The sequence below is a fragment of the Nipponia nippon genome, unplaced genomic scaffold (assembly GCF_047370975.1).
Source record: "Nipponia nippon isolate SJK-2023a ecotype South Korea unplaced genomic scaffold, ASM4737097v1 scaffold_8, whole genome shotgun sequence".
Taxonomy (NCBI): Eukaryota; Metazoa; Chordata; class Aves; order Pelecaniformes; family Threskiornithidae; genus Nipponia; species Nipponia nippon.
In genome coordinates, this window is record NW_028262402.1 from 21,502,013 (window position 1) to 21,527,045 (window position 25,033).

General features: G+C 37.8%; 2 protein-coding genes across 10 annotated transcripts in view; one reads left to right on the plus strand and one right to left on the minus strand.

The window, feature by feature from the left end:
* Nucleotides 1-789: 789 nt before the first annotated feature.
* On the minus strand, nt 790-24,993 carry RNF170 (ring finger protein 170). 8 transcript variants are annotated; one of them, XM_087742426.1, is made up of 8 exons: nt 24,898-24,993; nt 22,906-22,963; nt 15,768-15,911; nt 10,921-10,996; nt 9,405-9,513; nt 8,290-8,363; nt 6,207-6,311; nt 790-4,449 (listed from the first exon to the last, which is right to left on the minus strand). In XM_087742426.1, the coding sequence occupies exons 3-8, from the start codon at nt 15,902-15,904 to the stop codon at nt 4,180-4,182; spliced, it is 771 nt and encodes a 256-aa protein (XP_087598552.1). In that variant the 5' UTR covers nt 15,905-15,911; nt 22,906-22,963; nt 24,898-24,993; the 3' UTR covers nt 790-4,179. The 8 variants fall into 8 exon arrangements, with proteins under 8 accessions (XP_087598552.1, XP_087598551.1, XP_087598554.1 ...); XM_087742425.1 differs by having other exon boundaries at nt 22,877-22,963; nt 24,898-24,987; XM_087742428.1 differs by lacking the exon at nt 24,898-24,993 and adding an exon at nt 24,579-24,669 and having other exon boundaries at nt 22,877-22,963.
* HOOK3 (hook microtubule tethering protein 3) overlaps nt 23,008-25,033 on the plus strand; it is a 96,169-nt gene continuing 94,143 nt past the window's right edge. For both annotated transcript variants that reach the window (XM_087742420.1, XM_087742419.1), the window contains exon 1: nt 23,008-24,439. The gene's annotated coding sequence lies outside the window, so the exon portion shown is untranslated. The remainder of the gene's footprint in view (nt 24,440-25,033) is intronic.

Here is a 25,033-nt window from a genome sequence, read left to right on the forward strand (position 1 = left end):
GCCAAGCTTCCCAGAGCAAGTGCAGAGGCATCAGATGGAAGGACAAGTGTGTACCCATCAAACTTTCAACCTGATTTAATAGCCTCTTACCCAATATGTAATTACATGTTTTTCCACAAACACTGGAACCATGTAACAAAGCAGGCTACAAAGTTTGCCTCTGAGTCCAGAAGACTTGGCCCAACTTCGCCCTGGACTTCCCAGCTAAGACTTGTTGGACATTTCTTAGCAGAACAGATCATGTCTTCCTGATGCCCAGGGGCCTTTCATGGCATGAATCAGGAAAAGCACAGGATTGCAGCACAGGGCAGTCCCATCCAATTCTTCCCTGCCCCACCCCAACATTCATCCTTCCTGTAAACCTACAGAGACTGTTTGCTGTTTCCTTCAATTTACCTCACTAACTGGATTCTCATCCACCTGCTTTATGCTTTTGTTTGCTTGGAGAATTGACATGTGAAGGTGCTAATTAATGATCTGTACTGGTTTATCACTCTGAAAGCTTAGTGCCCATGGATCTGAAGGTGCTGGAAGGACTGCTCAGGGGAAAGACACCTAACATACAATATACTTCTGGGACTAAGATCTTAGAAATTTTGTAATCCTTATAATGGCAATAACGATGAAAACCACTGAGTTATCTCTGAACATCCTGTCCACAGACACCAAGATAAGAATTGATGAAGACTGCAGAAGAGCTACTGTCAACTTTAGCCCGGGGAAGGGGGAAAAGCGGGAATAAAACAATTTCCCACCCAGAAAGTCAATAAAATAAATCAAGACAATCTCTTACTTTAATAGCAATTTATTATCGTTAAAAGTAACAACAAGTAGGTTTAAATCCTTTTGTCTTAAAAATCTAGTGTAACACACAGGTCACTGCTACAGTTCTATGAAACCTATGGCAAAATTGTATCCCCAAATCACACCTTTCTGCCTCATCCTCATAGACATCAATGGTGTGGGACACAAACAACAGAGAAACAGATTGCTTTATACAGCATTTGTCATAAGGATGATCATTAGGCCTCAAGATGCTACAAGTTATTCTGTAAGAGCTATTAAGTATAACTTTAGTTTTCCCCTTTGTTAATATTGATGGAACAATCAAATATTTCACACAGTTTTTGGTGAAGCCGTAAGAATCTTTTAAGAACTGCATTTTTTTCCTGTATCTCCTCTTTGCTGCCAAAGTTTTCCTTTTTTTCTTTTCCTCCCTTAGTGACACGGCTGCCCCATTCCAGGAGACAAAACCGCAGTGACGTTTGCAGTCACTCTCCACACAGCATCACGTATTTCCTTCACATTCCGAAGCCAGTGCTCAGGTCTAGCACTTCCTTTTGACACTGCTGCCAGAACAACTTGGCAGCACACAGTTCACGAATACTACGTGTTCATGTATTAACCTCCAGCTTCTTGGGAGCTCTAGAGCTTAAGTTAAGCTCAAGCTAAGTACCCAAGATAGCTTACTTACAGCTAGTGCAGATTTGTGTAAAGGAGCAGCAGCCAGATACTGCAGGACAGATGCATCTTCACATTACAGCTGTTCACAAAAAGGCCTGAGCAAGTCATAATACTGTTCATCAGCGGCTTGCAGGACTAAAAAAAAAAAAAGTCTTCATAAGCAAGCACGCGTATCAGTGAAAAGGAAGTATGGTCCTAAATCTGTGAAGCATTTAATGCGTTTAATTTAAGCTTACAATGTTACTCAATATTCAAAAGTAAGCAGAAGCCTCTGAGTGAAACCTTTCTAACTAGCAGAAATGTAATGAAGGAAGAAGCAGAACACAGGTAAACTTTATACAGCTACTCAGATGTGGCTTGTACATGATTTCAGGTACACAAGGTCTGTTCTTCAGGAGCAGACCCCTTAGATGGATATTTCTGCATGAACTTCATAGTAGCATGTGAATTGGGGAGCTCAATGAAAACAAATCAGTAAGCAGCTTCATGTACATCTATATCCACTCTGGATTTAGAGACTAATGGGAAAAAGTACAAGCACAATCATAGGATAAACATTGGAGGAGGTACTAGATCAACAGATTCTATGAACAGACTCCAGTTGTTCTACAACAGCAGTTCATGCTCTTCTCTAAGCAGACCCACAAGTTAAACTCCAGAAGAAAAGGGGGTGTTAAAATTACTCAATTAAAAATACTTTTTTTGAGTTTGCTCTCAGCTGGATCTCTTGGGGAAAAAAAACAAAACCAAAGCAATGCTCACAGCAAAACTGCAAAATCCTGTCTTACCTAACATCCTAAACTACTATCTTGCTTTATAAATGTACCTAACAGTTTATGAATATCCCACACTTACTCAATAGTACCTTAATGACTTTTAAGTGAGGTAGCCACTAAACCATCACCATACATTAGCGATGCCAATACAAAGGGAAAAGCTCAACTAAGATGCTCAAGAACAGTTAGTTTGCCAAAACCAATAGCATTTGCTTCCAGAAATGTCATTTTCTGTCTTGCTCTCCTCCTCCCACCCCTGTTTCACTTCCTATTTCTCCTCTTGCCCACCTCTAACAAACAGCAACAAGGAAAAACTTAGCTTTCCAGTTCACTTGTAAAATGTCTTTGGATTTTCAAAAGCAAATTTTCAAATGGAGAATCACTGAATTTACTTTTAAGTGAATGTCATTTAAAACACTGACACTGAAGGACAATCTCCAACCACTGACACATCAGGTGCCAGCTCTATCACCTTCTTGCATGTGCTTAGGTGATAGAAGCGGTGGAAAGACGCCTGCATGGGCAAAACCCAGAAGTTGTGAAAAGGTCCCTTTCATTGTAAGTCTCATCCCATATATGTAAACACACAAAGAATCATCTGTCTAATCACTGTCTTTCAAGTACTCAGGAAGTTAAAATAAAATGGCAATTATCATTCCTCTAGCTAAAAAGTCCATAGAGCTAGAACATCCTTGATCTTTCTAGTGGCATTCATTTCTTAAAATGAAAATATTTTCAAATTACTTCTGTAGCTATGATAGCCTATATTCAAATTCAACATGAAAAAAAAAAAATCAACTTTAAGGATAATTAATACCCTGGTATTTTTGCAAACATTCCCAGGATTTTTTTGTGGTCCCTTATCACAGATCTTTTTCAAGGTCATTTAGAACCTCCTCTACCCACATCCAAATCAACCAACCAACCAACCAAGTAAACCCCAACTGAAAATCAAATGCCCCAATATCTAAGTTGTTTAATACTTGTATTGCAGAATGTACATTCAGCTAAAGTTCTGTACTGTAAACATCCAGTTCTGACTTCTTTTCTTCAACCACTATCCAAAATTTGAGGGTTCTTTCCATTGGCTAAATGCTTTAATGCAACTAAAGGAATGCAAACTGTCACTTAAGATACATTGCATTGACCCAAAGCAGCAAAAAACCCCCGCTTCCAAGATACCTACCTAGCAAATAAACAAGCCTGAAGAGAAAAACCATGCTCCTGTTTAAAAATAGAGCACTAACCAGTCTGGCGTGCATAATATTGGTTTCTCTATATAGATCAGATACTGTGTGTATATTCCCAAATATAAAAATAAAATGTACGAATTGCATGCAACCGTACATAGTGCAGTTCAAGCAATACTGAGGTGTTCTTGTTTTTGTGAAGCACGTGGACAACAGCAAACTGCAGGGTGATAATTGTAATGCGGTCCTTGGGTTTCTTCCTCCACAGAGACACACAAAGCTACTTTTATTTTAAAAAACTCTAGCCCACAACAGGGAGACAATAAACAACTTAGCCGTGATAACTGTACTGTGAAGAATTTCTGAATTTCCTTATACATGTCTAGATTATTCAAATGGATTTTTTGTTAGAAGTCCTTTACTATAACTCCTTTTTCACAAACCACACACCAAAAAAGGTGTTTTCTGCTTTGACTACATACAGTTGTTCATCAGGTGGAAGTAGATGAAGGTAGTTTATTACATTATAAAACTAACTTCATCCTCATGAAGCGTACGTAATACACGAATTAAAGATTCCAGTTAAGCATCACCACATATTAACCCTTCATATTTGTATAAGATGACCAGCTATGAAATTGTAACTACTGAAACTGTACATAGGCGCCTTGCTATATTATACTTATGTTATAGTTCTCTTTTTAAAACATTCCACAACCACCTCTTCATTTGAGTCATTTTTGTCCATTTCATCTATTCAGCCTCTGTGTTACCACTTCTCGGTACATGATAGAGATATATATCAGCAGAAGAAAAATGACAAAGAAATCATCCAAGAACCCCAGAATCCCAAAGAGGGCTTCAGGAAGAAAATCCAGAGGTGAAGCCAGGTAGAGCAAGGCTCCAAGCAAGCAGAGGAATATTCTGATGCGAAACATCCAGAAGAGGCCCCCAACAGAAAACATCTCCCGGAAAGCATGCCGCAATAAAGTGGGCAGATCCATAATTCTTTCCATAATCTATGAAAAAAAGAAACCAAAAATTAATATTTTGCTTTAGCAACAGGCCCATACTAAATGGGTCCTTTTTTTAGTCTGAAGTTTCTATTACTACATTACAGCTTTGGAATCTGTCAGTTTGTAAGAATTAAAACAAAAAACAGTAAGACAAGACTCCTGGGTTTAGTTTTGCAGGGTAAGAAGTCAGATTTAGAATATATATGTTTTCAAGAAACAGTCAAACTGTGTTATTCTATACCATAAAACATACATTTAATTCACTACAAAATACATTGGCATCTATTAAGAAGGAAAAGCAGTGACTAATAGAGTAAAACAAATGACTGAGAAAATGAGAAACAGCAAAAAGGTTATCTGGAGTGAAATATTGATCAGAATGGAAGACAACTAGGGACTGTGACAAAAAAACAATAGGTAAAGTAGAATAGGTTGCAGTTCTTCAGAAACACAACACACTCCCACCCGGCATATAAACAGTCATTCACATAAGTTTCCAAAGGATGGATCAAGCTTCAAAGTAAACTAAAGAACATTTACATGAATCCATCACTGGCTCCTTTTCATTTTTCTACTATGATTCTGTCAACTTAGTGAGGGATGGCTCAGTAGAAAATATTCAGGTTTTTGTTTTGAGGTGTAGGGATGGGTGAACTTGGAAAGTTTTTTTATACTGGTTCCTTTTCTACTGTACACGGTTTCTACACTGAGCCATGACATTAAAATGAGTTATTGCCAAGGCTGAAAATGTTTTCTAGAAAGGAATTTTTGTATGTGGTTAAGGCAATACACTGTGTATAAATCAAAGACAATTTATCTAGTCCAATTAGGGCTTTAATGTAGACTTCTGGCATGACCTCAGACAGGTTATTGAGGACTAGACACAGAGCCCACAGAGAGGCCCAATGGAGCCTGAAAGGTAGTTTTAATCTGTTCTACATCAAAAGCGTAACTGTTTTGTGGTTTAGAACACGAAAAAGAAAATTCTCGTCTCACACCTCTTTTGTCTCTTTGGACTGTAAATTTTTCTTGCTAATGTTTTCTTACTATATCCAAGTCCAATGAACCAATGAAGACAAGCAGGGAAGTTACTAGTATGCATGTGCGCACATTTTACTTTGCGAATCAAAACATGCCCATGGAAGACAGGCTCACAAGGCTGACTTTCTAAAGTTTGTAGAAGTTCAAGCATCTCTCTTAGCTATTTATCAAAAAAATCCTGTTTTCTTCACTCAGAGAGCAGAATAAAGACTGTAATATAAACTAGGAGGAAAATAAAACAATCAAGACAGCATACAGCTTGAAATCTCAGGAAGAAAGACACAGAGTAGAACTTCAGATTCTTCTAATCAATGTAAAGAGATCAATCAAGTGACTATTCTTCCTTGCCTGTCACGTATTTCATTAAGTATTTTTACTGACTAATTATTAATCCTTTCAAATTAACAAGTCATAATTAAAAAAGGAGCTTAACACATAAACAGGGAACTCAAGGCATATTAGCACTTCTTACTCACAACAAAAATGCAAGTATCCATGCATTTCCACAAATTACAAATAAATATTTTCAAGGTCGTGGGTTTGCCCTGACTATATAAACATAAATTTCCTAAGGAAAACTTGCACAGTCCCTAAGCATCATGAAAAGAAACTTCATATTCCAGGGGGAAAAAAAAAAGAAGGAAAAAAAAAAATCACAAAAAATGCTGTTAATCTCCCCTGAAATCACTGACTTCCACTCAAATTTACCCAAAACTTACAGATCTTGGCTGTCCTGAGAATCTCCGATTGTAATCATTAACATCTTGAAATACTTGGGTTGCACCCTGCTGATCTTCACCAAAGAGTGGTAAAAACAATGTTACCTAGGCACAGCAGGGAGATTTTGTTAGATGTGCAACTGTCTTTTAAATGCAGGCATTGTGAACTATAAATGAAAACAGTAATCTTCAGTTAACCACATAGAACAAACTTTGTTTTAGTTGAATATTTAGTAGCAGAATAAAATGAAAAGTACTAACATGGATAACGCTACTAAGTTTTAACAAATTCATTGCTTACAATGCTTTACAGAATATTAAGTACTTACAAGATTGTTAAAAACAAGCATAAGAACCCTTCTTCTAAGAGAGGCTTACAGGAAATTTTTCTAAACACCTATATGGTTTATATTTTAGAAGTGGGACAGATGATTTGGAGAATAAAGTTAAGTTACCAAATTAATCTAGTTTTGTTTCTTAAACTGAAAATCAAATAAAGCAACCCATGAGGCCATTCTTCCATCTTTAGAATGGCCTTGCATTTCAGCAAACAAGCAGCAAAACTCATACTTTTCCATATGGATGTTCATATTAAGGCCAAGGAGAATAATACAGAATAATAGTTTAATAGCAAAAGATATTAATCTTCATCCCTTTTGTAAGCACAGAGAATTCTGCTATGTTCTTGGGTTAACTTTCATGCAAACACAGAAAAATATGTAAGGTCATATTCACATATATCTTATGTTATCTTTCTGTATAGGAGTTTCTGAAAACTTAAGACTTGTATTTGGAAGCGATGTTCAGGTATAAAATGCAGATCATCATAGGAAACAGAAAACGCACAGCACTTTAAATTATTACAATCTTCAAAAGCCTGCTCTGTACCTGGCCACTAAATATCTATCTTATATCTGTGCAGCAGTCACATTTATCAAATGATGGCATGAGCAGATCTACATTCAACTCTTAACCTTAACTCTTAACTCTTAACCCTGCCACAAACCTTCTGTATGACTCATGTTGTTCATGTGTATAAACTTCCATTCCCCATTTATAAATCAGACCTCATTTTTCTTACTTCACAGGGTGAGAATGAATGCATAATCATGCAAGCAGTACCACCCAATTTACCTGCTACTCAGAGGAAGGTAGAAAAATATCTATGTAAGGAGAGACACTAAAAAACACCCAACTTATTTTCCACCTTCTCATCTTCCTCACCTTTATTTTTTGTGTCTCTCTCCTCACTGGCTACACTCTAAACCTATTCGTTCTTCTTCTAGTCATAACTATTTTTCTTTCCTTCCTCTGTCTTCTTACAGTCATTTGTCCTGCTGATACACGAAATCAAAACAGGATATAATGTACAGGCACGGGCGTGAAGCATGTTATATCATTCATCAGAAGTTACTAGCTCTGTAGTTTGTGCACTGTTAAAATAAAGATGTACTTTTGTTAAAACACAGACTACAAGACTCAGAGATCGTAAGTGTTAATGAGTTGGAGGGACATATTTCAAACTGACAATGTAAGTAAGTTGCGTAGGAAGTAAGTTAATGGTTGCTCTACAAAGCTCAAATTAATAATACATACAAACTAAAAATAGGGACAAAATAAGAAACTGACATGGATAGGTTTTTTTGGCAGGGAGAGAAGGAAGGGAGAGGGTACTTCTCAGAAACCAGTAGTATACTGCCTACTGGCAGTCTTCCACAACAGCCAGGTCTTTCAGATGCAAGTTCTGGTAAAGAAGTTATGTAACATCCCGAACAGAAAGCATGGAAGAATCACAGTTAAGATCTTATGACTTTCTGTTTTCATATACTCCTTTACAGAAAAATGGCTGAGTTATCAGTGCTGTTCACTTAAATTTGAGTTGCAGGAACATCTTTTAAGACATTTGGCAAAGCAAAAAGTTCAAAAAAACAATGTCCACCATCTACGTCTCACATATCCATATTCTTTCAGCTTCTCAGACTTCTTCTGTCAGTCTCACTATTGCAGTTCACATGTAAGTGCTTTTTTGGTAAGCTATACTAGATAGCCAAACTATCAGGTCCATGATTACTTAAAATATTACCGTTTGTCTGCAGATTGGACAACGGATGGCACCAAGCCATGAGCCATACCTCCAGTAGGCAATAATGCAGGAACCTGATGAAGGTAAGTTGCAGACGTTTAAACTTCTGACTTGAAACACCCATTGCATGAAATAATATGTTAAACACCAAGGAAAACAACAGAAGTGCATAAGCAGTTAGGTTAAATCTATCTTTTCTGGTGTAATTTTGTATACAGCATTCACTGAAGATATGAAGAACCAATGTGTTCAAATCCAATGCTGTTAATGAGAAAAATCCTGAATAGGTTCAACTGCATCATTAATTTTAAGGTATTATCCTCTGAGAAGAGAGAAAACTTCTTAATCATTATCTGAGGAGGCAAATAATTCAAAATTTTACCAGTTTAAAATTTAGAAGTCACAAAAATGTCAAGAGATGTAAAATTTATCCTAAAATCCTGGCTTTATTATCAGAGTTTCAACAGGTGAAGGAATATATAAAAATCTGAGTACTTTAACTGTTTTCCAAATTTGTAAATTTTTTCTTTTAAATGCTAGATGAATGCAATGAAAGAATCCTACTGGAAACCTGAACGAGAGGAAGCAAAATGCTACATAGGACATTTATATGTAAATTTGAATAGCTGGGCCTCAAAAAAACAGGCAAACACTTTAAGCATTGTGAACTTAATTCTTCAGGACTTCCAAGAAAAAAACCCCAACACTCTGAGACAAGGTAATACCCAGCAGAATTTTTTACTCTTTCTAAACCAGTTTTTTAAAATGGTACATTTCCAAGTGCTTTTTAGCCTCTAGTTTTTTACTAACTGGAAATAAAGTATACTCTCTGCCCTTGACATTTTTAAATTGACAGCAGTTTCAATACTGATAGCATAGAAAAAAATGCAGCACACTCTCAGAGTGACTGTTTATTCACAAACGTGTGTTCTCAACAATTTATATGAAAATTATCTCTAATGCAGACTAGAAGATAAGCAGTTAAAATCAAACAATTAGGGTGCTTTGCATTAGGGTGACTGTACTAGTGCCAAAAGTTTGTATTTCTGTTCTGGTTTTATCTTTGTATTTCTGTTCTGGTTTTATCTTTGGGGCTTGGGGTTTTTCTTGCTTACCACAGAAGAGATGTCCACAGTTTGTTTCTATAGGAAATGTAGCCTGTTGCAAACAGACTGGACAGGACATATCTGTATAGAAGCGATGCCTATCACCAGCAGAAGCATCCTGTTGGAACAGAAGAGAAATACAAAGTGTTAGAGATACTATCATCTTATATGTCTATTGAGTTTAAAAAAACAATAAAAAATCCAGTGTTCATTTACTAGAAGTCAAACAGTCAAATGCAAAACTATGTGAAATGAAAGAGAAATATATTTAAATTAAAAAATCAAGCATACTTAAATGCAAAAACTGATTCACTAAGCAAGTTCTTCTTATGACAAGCCCATTATTTTCCCTTCATCTGTTATATAAGTATGTGCTTCAATCCAGTTAAAGACCACAAAGAAAGAACCTCCTTGGTCCTTCACATTAAGTTAGGTTAGACATGCTGAAGCATGAATAACAACTCAGATCTAGACTGTTACTTCATTATCCTAAGTAGCTCTATCCAGAGCCAGGTAACTGAACTGCATTGCTTAAGAGCTGCAGTATTTAGTGTTCCCAAGCCCAAGCACAGACATCAGCTTGTGTATGTCACTGCTGTGAAGTTTTTTCTCCCCATTTTGCCATATTTGTCTTCCACTTAAGTATGCACTGTAGTTAAAAATCTGTCGTTATTTCAAGAAGTATTATGATGAAAGACTCTCCTCAATACTCTCCGAAAGTATGGCTTTTCACTCTAGGGCTGGGACTCAGCAGTTTCCAGTAACCTGGCCTAGACTCTCCCACCCTCTACATGTCAGAGCTGGATGCCAAGTGCATAGAAACCATAGAACGGTTTGGATTGGAAGGACCATGTAGATGGAAGATCATGTAGTCCAACCCCGCCTGCCATAAGCAGGGACATCTGTCACTAGATCATGTTGCTCAAAGCCCTGTCCAACCTGACTTTGAACTCTTCCAGGGATGGGGCATCCACAACTGCTCTGGGCAACCTGGCCCAGTGCCTCCCCACCCTCATCGTAAAAAATTTCTTCCTTACGTCCCATTTAAACCTAACCTCTTTCAGTTTAAAACCACTGCCCCTTGTCCTGTCACTAAAGGCTTTGGCAAAACGTTTCTCTCTGTCAAACTTTGTTGCCTGGCTCTTGTTGCTGTGCCATTGTTCTGCTACACACAGTTTATCAGTCTAAACATCTAACCCCCGTCCTATGGCAGCAAGCTGTACTCCAGATTTCCTTTCCTTTACCACTAAGTTCCCAGGAACATTACAGGAAGCACACAACATAATCTAACATACTCCACCTTGTGGCAAAAAGTTGTTTGAAAGAAGAAGCAGCCAACTATTTAATTTTAATTACTTATCCATAAAAAAAGCCTATATTATCTCATTACTTGATAAATTTCAAGGAAGCCTCTGTACAGTAAGTAAGCTTCCATAACTTTCAAGATCAGCTTCTTCCAGAATCTCAGAGAAGTATACACTACCCCAACCAGACAGTTGAATGATGCCAACACTTAGCACAGCACCTGCTCAGTTTGAAGCTGCTGACGAAGAGCTCGCACTAGCTCTTGATTTTCTGGGTGTATGTTCTGATGTTCATTTCTGTGAAAGGAAATATAAGCAATAAGAAAAACTGAACACTGTGACCCAAAACTGAAAAATAACTGATTGAAAAAAAAAGAAACTTGAACAAAGGGCAAAAAATCCTTCTTTCCTGCTATAAAGGATCTTAAAGGAAGTACACAAATAATTAAGGAAACAGGACATTTATTCTAGATCCTAAAGTTACTCTGAACATTTAAAGCTGTACAGCAGCAAGATTTTTCAGAGACACTCCATAATCAATCATTAAATCATGTTAAAACTAGATTTTAATCTGAAACAAAATTAAGCCATTAACCTGCAAAAAATCAAGTTGCTTGAAAGCTTTTATATTAATCATGCAGAAATATTTTTAGTTTTTGTCTCCACTGCTATTTTTTGTATTGTTGCTCTACTCGTCAATTTCTTATTTTTTTCATTTTTTCAACCTAAGTTATAGAGTTGAAAAATCCTAATTATTTCAATTTTATCTGCTACATGAAAGATTAAGACATAGCATTTACATAAGAAGGGGTAGGCAAGCTCTTAGGTTTAGAATGTTGAATTTATGTAACTATCAGCAGACTGGATATAAAAAGAAATCACTTTTTTAAATCACTCTTTAAAAAGAAAGACTCTACAGGCAAGAAAACTACAGGTTAGAGATGCCAAGGGGAATCATAGGGAAGGGACTCACTGAAGAAAGGAGGCTGGATATATTACAAGTTTGAAATTCAAAAGCACAATGGGAACAAAATTAGAACTAAAATGATGCTGACAACATTAAGAGGTGTTGAGTTACAATAAATATGAGTCAACAGCATCATATTCGAAACTGTGAATTTTTATGCTTTATTTATTCATATGGATTTCACTGGTGATACATTCTGCTCAGCACTGTTGAGGTCTCAGCTGGATTCTGTTTTCCATTTTGGGCTAAATGCATAAAAACATGTAGAGAAGTTGGAGGAAGTTCAGAAGAGAATAAGAACTACTGCCCACATTTTTTAAACATTAGAGAAAGAGTGAAGAAATGTCAGTTCATATAGAAGACTGGAGAGAAAAGTGGACCAGATAAGGCTTTCTATATTCTATAAATATGAGCAATTATTTCCCAGAGTTATCTAAGGTTGGTGGAAAAACATTTCTAACCGCTAAGTATACGAAATCAGAAAAGGTTACCTCAGGGTATTGTGATCTATCTTTGACCAAAAGTTAAATCAAAAACCAGGTTGCACTGCTTCCAGGGATGATCTAGGCAAGCTGATCCTCTGTCAGAGCTGAGGACTGGACTGGCTGAATTTTTAGGACATTTTCTGGTTGCAGTTCTATTTACAGAATTTCCTCAATGGCTCTAGGAGCTTCTGCATTATTTTCCTTCATTTGATGTGGGCAATCATGATACTGCATTACTGCTATCTTTAACATTTTGTCTCCTTCATTTTTTCTTCAAAGAGGAACAGACAAACCCCATATTTTTCGTACTAATAATTATACGGTTATCTGTAAAAAGTAAATTTATTTAACACTAATGTGGGTGACATATATGAAAGTTATATGATGGGAAACTTACGTTAAACCCCTTCTTGCCAACCCTGGGTCTCAATGAGTCAGATTTTGTGGATGTTGTCTGCCATACATGTTATACGTATAAAAGTATTTTCCTGCTTAGATGCTACAAATGAGCATATTTTACACCTTCAGTTTGCCAGAACTTTGATATATATTGAAATTCAATTTAAATCACACACAAGTGGAAGGTGTGAATTATAAGCCAGTTTATTCTGATTCCTTCATGAACAACTAATTGCAAATTTGCTGCTAAGGTGTTATCCAGTGAAAAGCTATACTAAGCAAAGAAGAATGTTAAGAACTCAAATTAAAAAAGTAGACATGGTAAAGTTACCTGGGCAATATTTGCATATCATCCATGTACAAATATACTTCATTTACATGACTTTACTCTGGTATCACATATTACGTTGAATACATGAGAGTATTTGTAGAGCTGTAGAGGTACAGCATGTACAACATCTGTCACTTATGCATAAAATGCTGAGATGGCAGAACACTGTCCAGGAGGGGACAGGCAGAGCTCAAGACATATTCAATTCATAACTTCTGTCATGCAATTAATGTGAGAAAATAAATGAAAAAAATGAAAACAGTACTGTGCTACATAATTAAAGGCATTATCAAACACAAGCCACAAAGAAATAAAGCTAGATGCGGAGTCTTTTAATTTCCTCATTACTGAGTGTTAGCGCTCTATAACTTGAAGAAAAAAGTCCCATGATGTGGAAAGATTGCACTATGTATCACAAAGGGCCCACCAAACTACCATTACCGGAAGGAGGAAGGCTGCCCACTCGTTCAGTGTGCAGTCTCACACAGGGAAAGTGAGGGACAGTACTTATGGGGACTGGTGTATCACTGTGCAATGATGGCCATTGTTAATTTCCAAGGATTAAAATCTCACTTCTGCTGAAAATACTGACTTGATCTTATAATCAAACCATATGATGGGATAGAAAAATGAGAGAAAAAGATCTAAACCTGCAGATTCATAAACATGGGTTAGGTAAGTCAGCTGGGACAAGTAGGGAATCTCTGATACAAAACACTGGAGGGTCAGGCTCCCTTTAATTTGTTGGATAAACTAAATTTTCATAGTCTCATTTGTAATGTCACAACCCACTCACGAGTTTAAAAGATGATTGAAAAAATCTGGCTGCATTTTACCAAAATTTATAACTCAAAGACATACAGGCTTTGCGAAAGTATCTTATAGTGACCATCTGCAACTTGGTATGTATGTTCATTCCTGCTAATAAATTTATCCACCAAAAGCAGAGAGACCTTCAGCTCATGCCTTGATATGATGCTTCATTGAGTTCTCCCTGCTGAAAACGAGTACAGCAACAGTTTTTTCTGTATTCCACTTCTGCCTCCTAAAATCTACTGCAACATAACGCTCCTTGCTGCCTACTTTCCCTTTTTATTCAGTTCCTGCAAACTTATTCATTACCCTAAGCTTGCTATCATGTATTCTTACCCAGGACCTGTTGCTACCCAACTTAAAGATGTTGCATACAGAAGTATGGGTGGCAAAGAGACTGGGGTAGTGGACACAGTATAAGGAACACACAGACCACTGTATTGCCTAAGATAACTAGAGAAGAAAAAGAAAATACTCCTTTCCTCCCCCATTCCCCCTTCAGTGCTAAATAAATAAGAATTACTATACTTTTTGTACTGTACATATTTTCTACTATACCATGCAGATTTTGATGGAGACAATATAAAGGACGTAGAGGAAAAATGCTGCTGAATACAGACAATTTCAGAAGGTACCAGAAGGCACAGCGGAGAGCTAAGAGGACGCTGATAGGACCTTCAGTAGTGAGTCATACAATGCAGAAGTAAACAAGCTTCAAGACTTCCAAAGTATGGAAGCTTTGTGTCCGAGTTTGTTTGCGCCTCCAGAAAATAAACTATCAGGGCATGCACCAGGATCCACAGACAAACTTTTTGCTTAGCTCATTACACTGCAGAGGTAGGTAGTAGCTAGCCCTTTTCTCCCTCCCCAAGTAATGCTTCATCATTGATGTATCATCACCCTGAACTCCAATACTGAGTGAACTCCCGCTACTCTTGCCCACTGCTGACCTGTGTTCCACTCATTTTTTCTTTCATGTTCCTAACTTACTTTCCTTTATAAAATTAAAAAATAAAATGTTTACTTTTAAACTAAACATTTAAAATTCAAGTCACAAATACTAAAAATGTCAATATAAGGGGTAGAGAAAGCATAAGAGAGCAGAGGGAAAAGAGGCACTCTTGAAGCCATCTGAATAACTGAAACAGCCTTGGAAAGAAAAGCAGGGTGAAGTGCAGACATTTCTCTTAGATTCCTTTGCTATCTCCTGGTCCTGAACAGCAGCACTGCCTTGCAGGCCAACCGAGCTTTCCCACTTCTGGTTTCTTTTGTAGCTTGCTCTCAAATACCTCCTACCCCGCTAATACCCTGCATATGGACAGATTCTCCTCAGCAAATTCCATAATGCCAATGCGTCACTAAATTGAGTTCTCGTAGTTGTTAAAACTCTTCTGTGTTCAGCAGTCTGCAGACATCCATAAAAAAAAAAAAAAAAGTCAATCTGAAGCTCAGACTTATTTTCCCAAAACACATAGGCTAAGGTATTTGTTAGGTTGCAAGGAAAAACTCTGAAATGAAAAATAAGCTTTGATTACTTGACCATTAAATTTATTGAATTCTGAACTTAACATTTTCGTTTATGGAAAGCATATTAAAGTCCATTGTTTTCCAGCATATTAATTTACAAACAAATCAGTCAATTTATTCAGGTTTGGGGTTTTTGGTTTTGGTTTTTTTTTTTGAAGGAGACTGCAACTATAACATACATTGGAGGATTATATCCATTCTTAACTGTGGAGTCATTATTGACAAATCTGTACTTTGTAACCAAATATGACACACCAGTGATATAGACTGTTAATTCAGCCATTTTCAGTCTTAAGGTATGATGAACATTATTCAGTTTGATCATCTGAAGATAAGAAAGAGTTAAACTTCACTTTTGAGAAATGCATAATTTCTTTCTAACTGTGAATTAAATTATGAAACTCTGCCAAGCAATTAGTTAAACGGAGTAAATGATCAAACAATCATTTCTTTAATGTCCCAAAATCAGTTTTGTATACCAATGCAAAAGTTTGTTGAGAAAGTTAATGCAGGTATGTAGGTTAATTCCTGTCAACATTTTCTCACCTTAAAAGCGTATATACCAGAGCAGCAATGAAAGTGAAACTGAGCACAACTGCCACCAGTACCTGGTCACTTATTCCTTCTATAACTGAATCATTATCTAGCTTCAAACTCTGAACTTCTGCTTGGTGACTGGCCATCACAGCTCTAAAATGTAAAAAGAAATATATACATATACATACATATATATATATATATTAAAACATACACGCGCACACATACAACTTAAATATGGCTAAAAATAGTATGTACACACATCTATTCATACACACAATAAATTCCTGAAGCAACAGATTAGTCATTGCTGGGGGAAAAATGGTAAAAGAAGGGGGAACAGATGCATTTTTAGCAAACACTGAGCTTGCTGCAAAAGACTGCAAAACATTTGTCTTGCGCAGTAGCAAACAAGTCTTAAATGACTGTGCTGTGATCTAAAGATTTTTGTTTTAAAACATCAGTCAGATACTTCACCTGGGAATCTTTACCAGATAACTTGCCTAGGAATAGGTCATTGCTGAATTAGACATACTCTAAGGACAGTTCATTTATAAAAAGTATAATGACTCTGCATTATCAAGAATTTTAGCTATTACACAACACATCATTGCTACTAGGCTGAGACAACACAATTTTTAGAAACCTAATTTTCACCACTTATGTGAAGAAAGAAACAAAGACATTTGGCATCTAGCTGGTTTTAGAGTGTTAAATGCCCATTTGGATACACAGGAATCACCCGATGCACTTTATATTTTATCTGTCTTTTCTATGCATTACCATCCTTCAGCTGGAAACATGGGAAAGACTTGAAAGAAAAAGGGTATTATCAGGCTTCCCTAGTTAGACTCGTTTGTTTTATATTCATTTCACATACGCAACAATCAGAATGACTTGCCAATGCTAATGTTTATTACCCTACAGCATTAACCTACAACTGGAGACAAGCAAAATAAAACAGTTTCCAACACACTGCTAAATCACTCGTGTTGCAATCAGGAAGTGAAATGAACTACAGCTGTGAATATTATGAAATGAGGAGAGTGAAACTAACTCTGGCAAATGACCAAAAAAGTCATACTGAGGCTGTGTCCATACACAATTAAAGTATTTTTCATACAGAGCTGACATAAAATCTCAGCATCAGTGTATGAGGTCAGGTAAGACTGGTATCATTTACTTTACTTCCTGGTCCAGTGTACGTGCCTTAAGCTTCCAAGCTTTCATCAGTGTTTCCCTCTACTTCACAGCTCATGTGTCATGTTTTAATTTGAACCTTGCTGTCTAGCAAACATCACCAGACACTGCCTGGCCCTGAAATAATTACAAAACTGAAATGGAATACACGTCATTGGGATTTTAGTGGATACCTGTAATGACTACCCTGGCAAGATTTCAACATGCCAGTCTACTGCTAATATAAAACTGTCATCTTTTCCATAAGATAGCTACTCTCACCCTCCAGATCTTTTCTTGTACGAGTTGTGGAGCTTTTTCCAAGCTTCCTTACATTTGTGGGAGCTGCCCTCTGTAGCTGCAATGCAAGAGAAGCTGGTATATTCTAACATTATTGTAAAAAAGGGTAAGTAGTGTAATTAAGTACCATAAGAGCAAAGAAAACTCATGGAGAATGAAGGGTAGATTCCTTTAATTGTTGTTGTATTTTTGGGATTCCACTGTGAAAAACAAAATGAAATAATGAAGTATATATGAAGTGAAACAATAAACTAAGTTATCCTAAGTGTCCCAACCTGAACCGAGACTATTATTTCTCTAACTATAGCCATAATTTTTGCTAACGACAGCTTTCCACAAGCAACTGTGCCATAGTCTAACTACTGAAATGTCGATTAACATTTGGAAGCAGTAACTTTTCCCACAGCTGGAACACCAGAGACTCATCAAGAGCCATGTTCAAAGCAGGTCAATATTGACACAGGTTTCATATATACTAATGAGTAAAAGACCAGATCTTTGTGGAAAGGTCTTACAGAGGAACCAGAGCCTACACAAGGAGGTGCAGGCTCTCTGTGTAGCTAGTTATATTGTTATAGTTAAGCCATGAGGCTAAGTTGTTGTGGAAGTTTTCTGAGAAGCAGCTCCTTGGTACTGAGGATCTGGACTGGTAGGTGTGCTGTGATGCCTCCCCAGCCCAACACTCCTAACACGTATACTTTATTTCTTTGCATATCCAGTCCTGAAGAAGCTTCTCTCTCTTACAATACATCATTCTGGGATGCTCATTTTCCACAGCTGTGTCTCAGGCAGTGTGCTTGTATCCTCAGCTCCTACATTTTCTCTCCTTCAGTACTACCATCAGTCCACTAATTTCTACTGTGTCACACCGCCATTTCTGGGTTGACCACTCAGTACAAAACCAGAAGTAAATGGCAAGGAACTGGTACGTGATGATTCCTCCATTGCCCTGCATCAGCTCTGTTAGAATAGACCAACATGCTAATAACAGCTGCACCCCTTAAGTGTTACACACTTTTTTTCAGAAATGCATGCTGTAGCAGAGACATATAGATGCTTTAACTGCACCTCTGGAAAGCAAGTGTTTCTCACACTGACACCTGAAAGGCTTCCTGAGTCACTGCTTGCTTCGTGCACTCTGAAACCAGCACATGAATTGTCAGTATCACACAATGTTAACTCAGTTTCCCTGAACAGCCTTCAAGACATCCACTCTAGAACTCTGTCTCCCTCTCTGCACGTTCCTTGCAACAACAGTTTTAATCCTTATCTGCCTACCATTAATAGCACTCACTACATCTGCTTGCCTTCATTTCTGCTCATGCACTCTTCTTGAAATACCAAACTGTGGTGCAAAGGTTAGCAGCAGAATATGAATAAGAAATACATAGATCCTCACCTTCTCTTCCTTCCCACACATAGTGCCAGTTACTTGTATCTACTTCATCCCTTCACTTACCACATATGACTTTCCCAATAATAATTTTCACACAAAGTTAGTGTCCAAAAGAAAGTCCTGCACAGTCTTTCTGGCTACATAAAATGCCACTCTCTGAAACACTTTGTCTTCACTTATGTATCAATACTGCCAAGATGTATAGAGGGGGGAGTGCAATCTCTGCCTCAGTCTCCCTCCCAGCTGCTTCTATTACTAAATTCTAGAGAAGATGGGCTACTGATGCTTAAGGCTCATGTTGTTCATGTTTTAACTTACTTGCTGCTTGTGGACAGCCAACAAGTGCTGAGCATGTTCCCCTGATTACCTCTAGCACTTTTTCTGAATCAGACCATTGCACAGGAGGGCTGACACAAATTGTGCATACTAGGAACTACAAATAGAAGGGTTTCACTTCAAACGATCAATACGTACTCTCTCAGAGTAGTCATTCAAGCCTCCATAGCGACAGTAACAATCTCCTCCTACTCTTATCTCTGGGTTAGCATGTAAAAAAAAGCAATGGCTACAAGGAGAACACTGCTAAAATACACTATTAGGAAATCGTCTGACTGAAAGAGGAAGGAATTTTCTGATCTCAAGTCTGTTTTGAACGTTTTCAAACAAAATATCTAGAACTGCAAGCTTGCAGTTCATGACTCTTCAGGTGAACACATCTGCAGTGGTTTGAATGAGTAATAGACTAGCTAACAGTCCTAAAATAGCTGCTAAGGAATCTTGCTTCCCAGTGCATGTGTTTAGCAGTGGTGCTCTTTCAGTTGGTACAATTAATAAGCAGGCTATAGGAGACTGAATTCTTAAATGATGTAATGAAGAGTCTTCAGAGACAACCAGCATTGACAAGGACTAACTGTATGTCAGAGAAGGCTTCTAGAACCAGACTTTTTCACAGACATCTAATGTCTCATAAAATAATAACTGTGTTATTATAAATGTGATGTCATTTAATAGCAACTTGATGGAGTTTGTATTAAATTCAACCTTTTTATGTTGATCCATTACATTTGTCTGGTTATGCAAAAGTAACAGTATTTCATCAACCTTTTCATCATATAATCCTTTTCAGATCAGTGTTCTACACCACAGGCTTTTCAGATGTTACTTTTAAAGATGTTCTTTCTTCTCTGTAGATTTTATGCTATTTGTTGTTTCTTTTTATAATTACAAAGAAGGTTTGAATTTTTTTAATGCTATGTCTCTATTCTGTTATACAAGAAATTAATTCCTGTCTACACTAGCTCTCTGAGAAAAGTACCAAATTAATAGAATGACTTCAGGAAAAAAAAAAGGTAGTAACTGAAAGCAGATTAAATTCTGAGAATTGACTTTTGGTTATACTTAGTTTTTTTTCTCTTTTTAGCCATTTAACAAGGGTAGCTTTCTTAAATGAAAGCACAACCCCACCCTGTGTTACAATTAGGGGATGAAAACCAAACTATATCTAACAATACTCACATCAAAATTGGAATTTATACAATCAACTTCAGAATGTTAAAAGTATCAGTTGCAAAGTTTAAAAACCTGACAAAAATGTTGGGCTTTTTTCCTACATTAAAAGCAACAACAAAAGAGCCCAAAACTTAATTTCCAGTTTAATTTCATCTCATCCTCGAACTACCGGCACTTGCTTGAAGTAAAACAATACGACTGTCCAGTGAGGGGAAAAAAGACAAGGAGTTACTCCTTCATTCTACTTGGGCTAGCTAAGTTACAGCTGGACTTTGCAGCACAGTACTTAGACTGGGATCAGGTTTATCTGCATTAGGATTCTTGATGGCTACAGAATGTAAACAACCTCAGACTGAATTGTCCACAAAATGCTTGGAAATAGAAAGAAATGGAATTTATTGTTTGTAAAATCACAGTAAAATCAGTTCTGTTTATAAAAACTGATGCAGACTAACCATCTGAACACAAAATCATCTTGTTTATTCTCAGTTTTTCTGAGAGTGATCACTGACAGAAAGCAACACTAATTTACTTACATTTCACATAAGAATCTGCAGGCCTTAAAAAGTTAAATTTTTCCCTCTATGGTTAAGTATAAACAATGCATGCAGGTTTATGCAAAAAAAAAGGAGAACCATAACGAGCAATACTGCAATTACAATGTCTTTTATTCTTGGAAACTCATACAGATCACATTGAAATGTGAGGGCACGAGGACATACACTGGTGTGGATGTATTATTTCTTCATTTTTCAGATTTGAAAAGTGTTATGAAGACTTTCAGTGTTCGAATTACAGCACAGCTAGAACAATACTGCATGCCATGATTCATAAAGAAATGAAAAACAGTCCAGTGTTTGCCATGATATATTAAACACTTGTTGCCAGCTATCCAAAGTCAGAAAATCCCCATAGTTTTCTGAAGGATTTGAACTTTTCCAAGTTTACCAGGGAAGTATCATATTCTAATATACTCTCAAAACCACAGATTTTTAGGACCTGCTACCAAAGGAATATACAAGCATAGTGAAAAAGAAGTAAGAGGCTCTCTTCACGTCTGCGAAGTAAACAATGAGATAACGCACAAGCAATAATGCTGTGAGATACAAATCAGTAACCAAGAGCAACATTTTATTGACTTTGAGAGCATGGTACAATTTGCTCAACATCTGAAAGTTACATTGGATAACAATGTGTCCTTTCAGGGATGGGCTGGGAGTGAACTGTATGAGAACAATGGGGTTTGGTTGTTATTTTTTTTAACTTCATTTTTATTTTGTATATTTTCTTCTTGATGCCGTACTGGCAACCACCCTCAGTGCTTGGAAAAAAATTCTAAAATGAAGACCGTGGTGGTGTGCCAGGGTGCAAGTCAGAACCTGTAATACCTTTTGCCTGTTGTCTTTTATTAGCAGAAGCATTACCCCCCCCTCCTCCTTAAAAATGCTGCTTACTTTGTAGAGATTGTGTGTTTTCCAGGATAAGCTAATTCCCCCCCAACTAGTAAAATATTGAGTCACATTATTTTTAAGACCAAAAAGGCTTTAACTCCTCAAAATTTTCTTCCATGGTAAAATGAACAAAAAAAAAAAGGTTTCATTTGTATCAACAGGTTTCTAGTAAGATTGACCTGTTTTAGATAACAGAAATCAACTTTTAAGAATTTAAGCATACTAAAATGGAGCATATTTATTCTGTGACCCACCCCCTGCACACATATTAGCTTATATTGAAATACCTAAGGCATAAATTTAGTGTTTTTCTTCCATTTAAGAGAAAACCAGACATAAATTCCCAAAATAAAGACAAATTCTTAAATGTGGGGCAATAATTGAGACCTCTCTCATCAGAAGTTATCCAATTACTTCCTATTTCAAGGTAGCAGCAGGTCATGGCCACTGTTTGTGGTCGAGAATGGGACCATCCTACAGTTATTTTTACTCTCCTTCATGGAGAGCTCAAAGGTATGCCCAGACTGCATTCAGAAAGCATTAACAACAGCATGCATTAAGCATGCATGATGAACAGTAAATGTACAAACAGCACTGAAGACATGAGTTCACTAGCATAAATCCTAAATCGGCTATATCCTGCACTGATAGGTTTTATCTAGGTACTTTACTGTACTAAAATTGGACTTTGAAATAGTGGTGTAGACATATACAACATTATAAAACAGAAATAAGGGAAATGACGGATGGTGTACTCAGAAAAAGTGTTTTTGAGGAAACAGGATTAATTAGCTTTTCATTTTTGTGAGCATAGTCTTATTTCAATAAAGCACACACAATAACCTCTAGTATTAAGTATCTCCATACGCTTTAAAAATCAGGAGGAGACCTCCCAGAAGGCAAATTTACTAAGAGAAATTAAAAAAAAAAAATATAGCAACATACAAATTGACAAGATACATTCTGTGAGAAGGTTATTAAAACTGACTTGGGAATATCTTAATAGGATTTCACACAGTCTGTTAATACAGCATTATTATGAGTTAGCAACAACTTTGGAGTCACAAATCAGCTCAGCTGGTACAGCAAAATTGTAACCAAACTCAGCCATATCATATTCAGTTATCTCTTCACCATAAACCACCTTTGCTTTCAGGACTATCCTGACTACATTTATGTGCATGCATGCTCTTTGCAAAAGAGAAAGGAAAAAGCCCAAAGAGTCTTGCCAAAATAGGGGAGAGGGCAATTTCAGTAGGCAAATATAATTTTGTTCAATATACCTTAAGATCTGACCAACTGAGGCACTTGCCTGGTAAAGCAGGTCTCTGCAAGGTCTGAGGTCAGTACTCTCTGAGGCACATTTTTTCCTAAAGAGAAAAAAAAAAAAAAGGACAAAGGAAAGTAGATATTCTGCTTTTGCTGGTGGAATCGTGCTGTGCAAGTTAAAAATACTACAGATGCAAGCTCCAGATGCCATTATGCAAGGGAAAATAGTCCCAAGTTATTACACTGTTCCACTGGGAAAACAAAAAGTCTCTAATATTTTTTCTCATGAGTCTGAAGCTACGTTGACGGCTTGAAGCAAAAAGACAAATTCAATGGTCTGTAAAAGCATTACTATTTGGAATATCTGTCTGGATGACACATGACCTGTATAAAACAATCCCCAACAACGTCTTCCACTGCTTTATAAGGCTAAAACATACTGAAAGGTATAGAGTTCTGAAAAAATACCCTGAGGGTGGAATGGAATTCATATGCAGACAGGAACATGAGAAAGAGCCTGCCAATGCCTTCAGTTTGGATATCTGACTTTTTTGATCAGACAGGAAGAGAAAGGAAATAATGTCACTGAATTATAATAATGTTTACTGAAATACAGTAATACTTCAACTAAGAATGAAAAGGCTTTAAAGCTCTAAGAAAAGTGCCCAAGAATTTTTTATTGTAGAAAGCAATGCTTCTGTACGCAACCTCACATCTAAAATAGACAGCAAGACAAAAAGCATTACTGTATATGTTTGCATCAACACAATACAAAACGTAAGCTACACATCATGACAACAGGCAAAGCACAGTGGGAAATGGGTACATAAAGGAAGATGTGTCAGAAAACCTTAAATGCTGAAATACACCTGTGAAAGCACTGTTTGTCAAATGTACCAAGCATACAGCTTAAAGTACACATTAAAACCCGGAATGGAAAGTTATAGTTGTGCAGCATACATAGCTTTCTAAGACTTCTTAACTTATTCGTGAATGTGAAAGCTACCTTTAAACAAAGGGAGATCGAATTACTAACTTAAAAATGAAAACAGCAGGCTATACAATGAGATCAGTGAGAAGGTACTTTACTGGGAAAACTTGAGAATTTTTGTAGCTTTTACAATATACTTTAATTCAGAACAGGTTGACATAAAGGAACACACAAGACTTTGGCCCTGCTACTAACTTATTTAATTGAAGAACTGTGAGAAAGCAAGAACAAAGTGATAGTTACTAGATCTGCAACCCTTCCTTTCCTAGTTGTTTATCCAACCCTCAGCTGTTATCAGTGCACCGTGCTTGCTACTCCATGTTGTCACATGTCAGGCCAGTTGCTAACTGACAGGGAACCATGCAGCTTATCACGACGCCCGACATTCTCACTGCAAACTTGGGACGGGCCACAATTCAGCTGACTACTGAGAAGGAGTTTCTTGAACTCTTCAGGCAATCCCTTTGCAGGATGACGGAGAGCTACTCTGGCTGGGGCAGTAAGGACGCAGAGACACCCTGGCCGTGAAACGCACTCCTTGTCTTCGAGATTAAAAATCAATTGATTTACCAGCAGCTAATGCTAAGTAAGTAACTTTTAATTTATGTTCGTTAATTTTTAGTACAGCAGAGTTTTGCTCAGAGGAAGTTAATGTCATTTTCTGCTCCAAAAAGTAAAAGCCTTGTAGAGGCTGCTCCTTCCACAAGCCGAGCCATACTACTTACTAGCAAGAGGACGCCTGCGGTGCAGCGCCCTCACAAGCCCGTCCTCCAAAAGCCAGGGGCGGCCGAGGCTCGGGGTGCTGCTGCGCGTCCCTCCCGGCCCTGACAGAGACCCGCCCCCCCCCCCCCCCCCCGGCACGCCTCAGCGGACCGGCGGCGTACAAGGGCCTCCCTCCGTGGCCTGCAGCGGACCGCGCCTCGCCGCGCCACAGCGCGGCTCCAGTGCCGCGCGCTGCCGCCTGCGGCAACGGGGTAACCACCGCCGGGCCAGACCGGACCGGACCGGACCGGACCGGACGAGACGCGAGCGACGCGGCGGTACCTCAGCTCCCGGCGCGCGCGACGCTCGCCACCGGCCGCGGCCCCGCCCCGCCCCGTCCCGTCCCCCCCGCCGGCGTCGCGGCGCCGCGTCGTGTCGCGTCTCCTCCGCCCCCGCGCGGCGGCCGCAAGGCGCAGGC